This window comes from Haliotis rufescens, unplaced genomic scaffold (assembly GCF_023055435.1).
Source record: "Haliotis rufescens isolate VD_foot unplaced genomic scaffold, xgHalRufe1.0.p SCAF_8, whole genome shotgun sequence".
Lineage (NCBI taxonomy): Eukaryota > Metazoa > Mollusca > Gastropoda > Lepetellida > Haliotidae > Haliotis > Haliotis rufescens.
Genome location: NW_025964372.1, coordinates 41982930 through 41991689, shown reverse-complemented (window position 1 = coordinate 41991689; position 8760 = coordinate 41982930). Strand labels below are relative to the sequence as shown.

At 42.2% G+C, this 8760-nt stretch overlaps 1 protein-coding gene across 1 annotated transcript; it reads left to right on the top strand.

Annotated features, from left to right (window-relative positions):
- Window positions 1-697: 697 nt before the first annotated feature.
- Window positions 698-8128, top strand: LOC124114961. The gene is made up of 5 exons (XM_046475726.2): window positions 698-988; window positions 3640-3933; window positions 5185-5571; window positions 6541-6585; window positions 7706-8128. Exons 1-5 carry the CDS (start codon window positions 868-870, stop codon window positions 7828-7830), a joined length of 972 nt encoding a protein of 323 aa, XP_046331682.1. The 5' UTR covers window positions 698-867; the 3' UTR covers window positions 7831-8128.
- The last annotated feature ends 632 nt before the right edge of the window (window positions 8129-8760 follow it).

The following is an 8760-nucleotide window of genomic DNA, read 5'->3' as shown; positions in this document are numbered from 1 at the left end:
GACCAATGGAATCGCTTACGACCAATGGATAATCCAGACTGTTTATTCTCTAGCGTTGTCGTTGTATATTTTGTTTTAGTCTAGATTTAGTGCTACCATTCAAGAATGTATACTTCAGGAAGCATTGCCGTTTGACATAATTTCCAGATTATGTCCGTGAGTAATTGTGTCACTCGCGATTATCAGCTGAAACATATACATGTACTATATGGCGTAAAAAGCACCAACGATGTAAAAAATCTATTCATGGATCAACCAAAATCAGTAGTTCGCGAAAAGGGTAAGCATGGCCCGCTCTAATGTTAGCACCCGCCATTCACACATTTATAACTACGCACCTAACAACGCACCCAGCAATGCTCCTGCCATGTTGTGGCGAAATCTCGCGTTCTCGCGATCTCGCATTCTCGTGTTTTGGGCATATTTTTAGCTCGTTTCCAAAGGTCGAGATCTCGAGAATGCGAGATCGCGAGAATGCCCCTTACAGTATTCCATACTCAGTTGTGCATTTTTCTAGTTAAACATATTTGTATCCAATAAACAGATATGATTATTTCAACACATGTTCGAAGCAAATGCTAACTTAAATGATATTTTTTTCTAAGATATGATTTCAAATGGCAGATTTACCAGACATTTGACAGTTAAACATGTTCAACCCATGAATGCAACGAGTGCAGCTTTAATTGAAAAGTCCGATAATTAGGATAAACAGCAGCAAGTGTGGAACTCTGCCTTGGAATGCCAACATTGCTCGTCTTATCAAACTTACGACCCGCGGGGCTAGTTTCTCGCAGAAACAGAATCTAGCATCGCCAGACAGTGCTGACACATAAATCGCAATGTAGCTCAAGGGATATAAGGAGGATGTCTGTTCCAAAGTATACTCCCACTTTCGTCGGAATTGTACTCGTTCTGCTTCTGTGTCTTGCTGTGGAAGGGAAAGGGAAAGGGAAAGGGAAAGGGGCAAAGATACGACCTGAGAAGCGTAAGTACTCACAATCTTGACTTCACTTCTTATACTCCCAAAACTAACAAAACTCAGATACACGACGTGCACAAGAGATATGGAATAGCATCAACTGTGGTACGTTTGTTTGTTGTTTTACACCGCACTCAGCAATATTCCAGCTATATGACGGCGGTCTGTAAATAATCGAGTCTTGACCAGACAATCCAGTGATTGACATCATGAGCATCGATCTAGGCAATTGGGACCGATAACATACATGTACATCAACCAAGTCAGCAAGCCTCACCACCGGACCCGTGAAGATCCGGGGCAGAATAGGTCTACAGCAACCCATGCTTGCCGTAAAAGGCGACATTGCTTGTCGTAAGAGGTGACTAACGGGATCGGGTGGTCAAGCTCGCTGATTTGGGTGCACATTATGCACATCGATCCACGCCATTGGGATCGATGACATGCTTCAACCAAGTCAGCGAGCCTGACCACCCGATCCCATTAGTCGCGCACCTCTTACTAGTGTTATATATGGTAAATAAGTGTATACGTTTGTCCACTCAGTATCTGTGTACCTCTTCTGCTTATTTGATCTGAAGCGGCGTGAAAGCATACTCAAGCAATGTTTCGGATATTAAAAAAAATGTTCCTAACAAAACTGGAAACAATCCTTTGTCATCAGGTTTTACCCTAAAAACTAACTGTTTGGGTCCTAACCGTATTTTGAAGTGATCAAAAACGTATGCCGTCTCAACAAAAATGCCAGTCCCTCACCATAATATTAAATTTTGGGGCCATAATTATATTTGGATTAAGGAGTAGAATAGGTCTTCAGCCACCCATGCTTGCCCTAAAAGGCGACTATGCTTGAAAAGGCGACTAACGGGTCCCGATGGTCAGGCTTCCTGACTTGGTTGATGCATGTCATCGATCCCAATTGCGTGGATCGATGCTCTTCATATAAATCACTGGATTGTCTGGCCCAGACTCGATTACAGACCCCGTCATATATACTCCTCACAAAATGTTAAGCAACAAGTATTATTTTCTGTGCAACATTCTCATAAGTGTTGAATGCCATCCAATGAGAACAAATTCAGGCAGGAGAATTACCTACGAATTCTCGACTTAAAGCCTTTTCTATGTAGATTTTCCTGATAACACTGATAACATCGCCTGTACACAACCACATGCATGTTTTACACACTTCTGATTGCTTAAAAACTGCCAGCAAGGGCAATTTGTCGACATTAACACTTTACACATGGCTAGGCGTCACTTAACGCCAACTGAGGTTGCTCAGATTGTTGAAATGGTACGGAGGGGGAGGGGGCTCACCCAAACACTGCTGTTGCCAATCATTTTAATGTTCACCGCAGTGTCATCTCAGGAGCGATAACTCGATACCATCAAACTGGACTGATGACAGAGAGACCACACACAGGTCGTCCAAGGGTGACAACTCTTCGTGAGGACCGGTATTTAGCCACCCTAGCCCGGAGAAACAGGTTTACTACGGCCAGATCTCTCCAGAATGACCTTCAGAGAGTTGCAGGAAACAGAGCCTCAACACAGACAGTAAGAAACACTTCACGCTCAGGATCTGAGGTCCAGACGACCAGTACGACGTATCCCACTGCCTGCACACCATCGACAACAGAGACTTGCTTAGGCCAATCAACGCCGTAACTGGAGGGTCAATCGCTGGCGTAACGTTCTCTTCACAGACGAGTTAAGATTCTGCCTTGACTTCAACGATGGTAGGGCACGTGTGTGGAGAAACCGTAATGAACGATACGCCAACTGTACAATTGCTGAACACGACCAGTACGGAGGTGGAAGTTTGATGATCTGGGCTGGCATCAGGGTTGGACACAGAACTGATCTTGTGGTCATCAGACGTGGTACCATGACTGGAGTACGATACAGGGACGAGATTGTCACACCTGTGATCATTCCCCTGGCACAACAAGCAGGTCCTAACTTCATCTTTATGGATGATAATGCTCGTCCACATCGAGCAAGAGTTGTCATTGATCTTCTTCAGACCAACAACATCACGCATATGGACTGGCCTGCAAGATCTCCGGATCTTAATCCCATTGAACATGCATGGGACATTCTTGGAAGGCGTGTCTATGGTCTTCATGTTCGTCCTCAGAATCTGGATCAACTTGAACAGGCCTTAAGGAGAGAATGGCAGAACATTCCACAACAGACACTTGATAGGCTTATCTGGTCAATGCCAAGACGTGTAGAAGCTTGCATTCAAGCCAATGGTGGACAAACACGTTACTGAACATTGGATCATTGTTTCAAAATGACTTAAACTCAAATTTAAAGATTTTCATCTTTCAGTGCAGCACATTTTGCACGACTGTTTTCATGATACTGTTTTTGAACATTTGTAAACCTGTTAGGCATAAACGCTTTTCAGTTCCCTTTGAGGACAATGTGTGTTTGTGCTCTTTCTTTGTATTGCTTTAGTCAGTTTTTAGGTATTGGAATATATGAACATGGACTGACACATAATAGATTTGTTGCTTAACTTTTTGTGAGGAGTATAGTTTGAATATTGCTGAATGCGACGTTAAACAACAAACTAACCAAACCAACCAGATTATGGAGACAACACATATCCAAGAGTTTTATCGTCACATACCTGTCTTTTTCAGGTAAATGTCTGGAAGTGACTTACATCGACACCATCGGCAAATTACGATGCAGATCCAAAAACTCTATCTATTATATCAACATCAGCAGCAGCGTCGACACGTGCAAAAACACCACCGACGACAGTTGTTCCGGCCTCCAGCCGAAGGTCATCACCGATTCCAACACGTGCTTCTGGAAGAGAAGCTGCCTCATCGCCTACAGCCGACGTGCTCCTATTGTCAAAACCTCAAACCACAACTGTATAGGGAAGTTCCCGATGTCACTGTCCATTCAATACAGCTGCATCAAGGATGGTACGTAAATGTGTGTGTGTACATGTGTGTGTGTGTGTGTGTGTGTGTGTGTGTGTGTGTGTGTGTGTGTACGTGTGTGTGTGTGTGTGTGTGTGTGTGTGTGTGTGTGTGTGTTTGTATTCGAGAGCGAGTTATATATACAAAAGCGAGTCATAGTGAGTCCTAAAATTATCATAATATGGATTAATACCCAGGTAACCCTCGCAACTGTCGGTTCAATACAGTTGCGTCAAGGATGGTAAGTGCAAGAGCGAGTCGTGGTAAGTTCCACACGTCTCCAAGCTTACGTACCACCAGTACCCCATATCACTGTCTGTTCAATACAATTGGACCAGTTGTGGTAAGTACATCAGCAAGTCACGGTTAGTACAAAGTAACTTGCCCCAAGTACCACACATCACTGTCTGTTGAATACAATTGGACCAGTAGTGGTAAGTACAACAGCAAGTCACGGTTAGTACAAAGTAACTTGCCCCAAGTACCCCATATCACTGTCTCTTCAATACAATTGGACCAGTAGTGGTAAGTACAACAGCAAGTCACGGTTAGTACAAAGTAACTTGCCCCAAGTACCCCACTGTCTGTTGAATACAATTGGACCAGTGTAAAATGTTTTGAATTATTCAAGATGTTCGAATAGCATATTTTAATGTTATGTGTCGTGATAACTAGATGTCGAACTTACCTTAAATCTGCTATGCTGGGGTGAATGAAATATTATCACGATTTGGAATATTATATTCATTTCTAAGATCTTAATACCTTTCTATTTGTTTCCATGTCTCACAATTTTTATTGATAAACTGATTTTACTAGGGTACTTGATTGATTGATTGATTGTTTAACTCTGCACTCAGCAATATCGAGCTATATGAAGACCTCATTACTGAGGGTTTCAAGTATCATACATATGTACATTTTTAAATCTTACAAAAATCAGACAAAAGCGACTTATGCGTCATGGGGTTGTCTTTAAACAAACTTCATCTTTCTTAATTTAAAAGTACATTATAGTACAAAAGTACAGCATATTATATTAAATGTTAATGAATGTTTTTAATCATTGATATTATTTCTGCACATGTTCCATATATCCTTTCAGTAAAGTACAACTATATATTTCTTTAACGACTTTAGCTATGCATGTGTAAAGTCTCTTTCCGTTTACTGCCATTGTCAAATGCCATGGTCGGACTGTACTGTTTTCCGCCTTCTAAACACACATTTCTTACACCTACTATTCTGTTACAGATCTTATATTTTGGCTACATGACAACAATACACAGGCGACGAAAGAACATACATCCGATAAAGGTATGCTTGTGAGTCACATTGACTATCCATGGCACTATCGGGGCGATGTGATCATAACCCTTACACTGAGATCAACCTCCAGTACGAAGAACAAGCTGTTTATTACCGTGCCCTCAATGGATATTGACGAACCGGACGACATCGCCAACATCACCGACTATACCTACAACACCGGCGGAGTGAGCGTCAGTATCAATGCGACAGGAATGAGCAGGTCAGCTGTGATCACAGGGAAGGTGAACACGAATGACTCCATGACAATAATCAAGTTCTACACAAACAATGCCTCGGCCACTGCTCAGGGTTTCATCTTGTGTTACTACTGTAAGTTGAAGACATGATATATAATGATGATGATGGTGATGATGATGGTGATGATGATGATGATGGTAATGGTGATGATGATAATGATGATGATGATGATGATGATGATGATGATGATGGTGATGCTGCTTCTGATGATAATGATGGTGATGATGATGATGGTTATGATGATGATGATGGTAGTGATGATGATGATGATGATGATGATGATGATATATCACAATCATATATAAGTCTGTCTCAGGTCTAACTGTTAGAGGTGCAGAGGGTTAGCCTTGTGGTTTAAGCGTACACTCGTCACGCAGAACTTACACGAATCAGATGGTACTGCTTGTAAGACCAGGGTAATCCGTGGTGTGTTTGCTCTGGCTATGGATTTATCAAAGGAGCATGTGGTATTGCTGTCAAACGTGTTGTTCCAGAGAACAACTTTGCTATCAAACCTGTTGTTCCAGAGAACAACTTTGCTGTCAAACGTGTGTTCCAGAGAACAATTTGCCGTCAAACGTGTTGTTCCAGAGAACAACTTTGCTGTCAAACTTGCTGTTCAAGAGAACAATTTGCCGTCAAACCTGTTGTTGCAGAGAACAGCTTTGCTGTCAAACATGTTCCAGAGAACAATTAGTCTTCAAACGTGTTGTTCCAGAGAACAATTTGCTATCAAATGTTGTTCTAAAGACAGTTTGCTGTCAAACTTGTTGCTCAACAAGAGAACAATTTGCTGTCCATCTTTGCTGTCACATGTGTTGTTTCCAGAGAACAATATGTTGTCAAACCTGTTGTTCAAGAGAACAATTTGCTGTCAAATTTTCCTGTCACATGTGTTGTTTCAGAGAATAATTTACAGTCACACTTGTTGTACAAGAGAACAATTTGCTTGAAATATTGCTGTAAAATTTGCTGTTCTTATGAAGCTTTGGCTGTCAAACTTGTTCTAGAGACCAATTGCTGTAAAACTTGTTGTTCCAGGGACGGAACCTACACAAGACTTGTCACGGGAAGATATTTGTGGCAGTGAGTATCAACAATGCAGTTTTAACACGAATAAAACGTTCTCTACTAAATCTAGGACATGAAACAGATTTCTCAGCCAATTCAAACGTTCCATTGCTGGTGGCAATATTCCACGAACTGAATGCCCAGAATAATTCCAAATATGGATTGCTTTGTATTGCGTTGATTTGTATTAACTTACTTTGAATTGGCTTGGAAGTTTTTAGTTATGATAGTTATGTAAGAAGTGTGTGCGTGTGTGTGTGTGCGTGCGTGCGTGTGTGTGTGTGTGTTTATGTGAGTGAGTAAGTGAGAGAATGAGTGAGTGCGTCATCCGTTTATATCCCATCTTCCCCAGTCAAGAGACTTAACTGACTTTAAAAGTCCAGTTTCCACCCTTGCCGAACTAGGCTGGAATTACTGGGCTCGATCGTAGCGCCACCAGTGGCTATTACAGGCTATGTCCCTTCTAAGCCTCTCCTATGGACCAATCAGATTCCACCTCTCGTGTCACTTGCGTTTGCTTCACAGAAAATGGTGGCGCCCGGTCAGGACGATCTGATCGATAATCAATATCTATATTGTGATAAAACGTGTCTTACATCGCCAAATGCATCAAATCACGTGAGCACCTTGATTAAAAACATGAAAAAATTGGAAAATATTTGCTGACAACGAGTTGGCAGTGTACATGCTTTTCAAAGCCTGCAATCGACCGAAATCTGAACGACAGTTAACGAACCGGATTTCGATTCCGGTGCGCGATTTTGATTGGACTATGCATAGACTCGTTAGTCCAGCCAAAATGTATCTCCATAATACCAGCCCAGTTCGGCAAGGGTGGAAACTGGACTTTTATAGTCAGTTAACTCTCTTGCCTCGGGAAGATGTTTATATCCCTTTTTGGGCACATTTTTTATGGAGGAGCCGGGATCATAAAAAAATGTTATATATTTATATATATATATATATATATATATATATATATATATATGTATATGTATATATTGAAGGGAGGGGGGTGGGGAATGACAAGTGTGACAGAGACCGGCAATAGTCCTAATTTCATCCCCCTCCCACACTAACCCCTCTTCCTGTAATAAAGGACCTGTCCCTCATATGATGCGATCTCTATCCCCAGAATTGAAGAAAAAGAAAAGGACACCAAAACCTGGAAGGGGGGAGAAAACTAATAGGAAGAGCAGTAGGAAAGGAAGGAAGAAGAATGGCAGGAAGAGGGAGAAGAAGAAGGAGAAGACGGGGTGAACGGTGTCAGGTGCTACTGGACACGTGCATAGGACCACACTTTGATGGAGAAATGACACAGCGTCGCCTATAGTGATGGTTAAAGAAGGTCGATCGGAAAAAGACGGCTATAATTGTTGCTCTTTGAGATAATAAGTTCCACACTACATGTATGCGGAGAAATGACACTACGTCGCCTATGGTGATGGTTAAAGAAGGTCGATCAGATAAAGACGGCATTTGATTATTACTGTTATATATAATAATAGTGCGTAGCATAGAGTGCTCAAACAGCCAGATAATAAAGTAATAAACTGGATGTTTTTTTTGTTCATGTCGTTGTGAAGAAACTGAACATTACTATAGGTAAGGTGAAATGTGTTTTAACGTCGCGTTCAAGATTACTTCACTTATATAGCGACGTTGATGTGCGTTGTGTGTGTAGCCTACTGAGATATCATGCCGCTGTTAAACATGGATACTCAGACACAGCATACCGACTCCAAGCCGACTAATCCCTGTTTTCTCATCTTCATGCTGAGCGCAAGGCAGGGTAACAACAAGTACCACCCTTCAACGTCTTTGGCATGACGCGGCCGGAGGTCGAACCACAGACCGCTCTCCGGGCAGACGCTCTATCCACTTGACCACGGAGGCGGTCTATATTGCTGTAGACGATAACGTTTACGGCCGGGGCTCGATATGACGTGGAAGTGCGTCACACACACACACACACACACACACACACACACACACACACACACACACGATCAATATGCACTTGCAGTTGGAAGACATACGAAAATGGTGGCATCAGTGATGATTTAAGAGGAGCAGGGAAACAGACATGTGAGTTTGGGGATGCGCCACTATATCAAGCTTGTGGACAATCGAACCTGTGTTTTGGCGCGACGTGAAAGCGCCTTCATCACCAGGCTGCCTCGTTCCTAT

Excerpts from the sequence above, each read along its gene's own strand:
- LOC124114961 (XM_046475726.2), top strand. The coding sequence starts at position 868 with ATGTCTGTTCCAAAGTATACTCCCACTTTCGTCGGAATTGTACTCGTT. Across the intron at positions 989-3,639 it reads AAAGATACGACCTGAGAAGC|GTAAATGTCTGGAAGTGACT; the intron begins GTAAGTACTCAC and ends TGTCTTTTTCAG. Across the intron at positions 5,572-6,540 it reads TTTCATCTTGTGTTACTACT|GGACGGAACCTACACAAGAC; the intron begins GTAAGTTGAAGA and ends TTGTTGTTCCAG.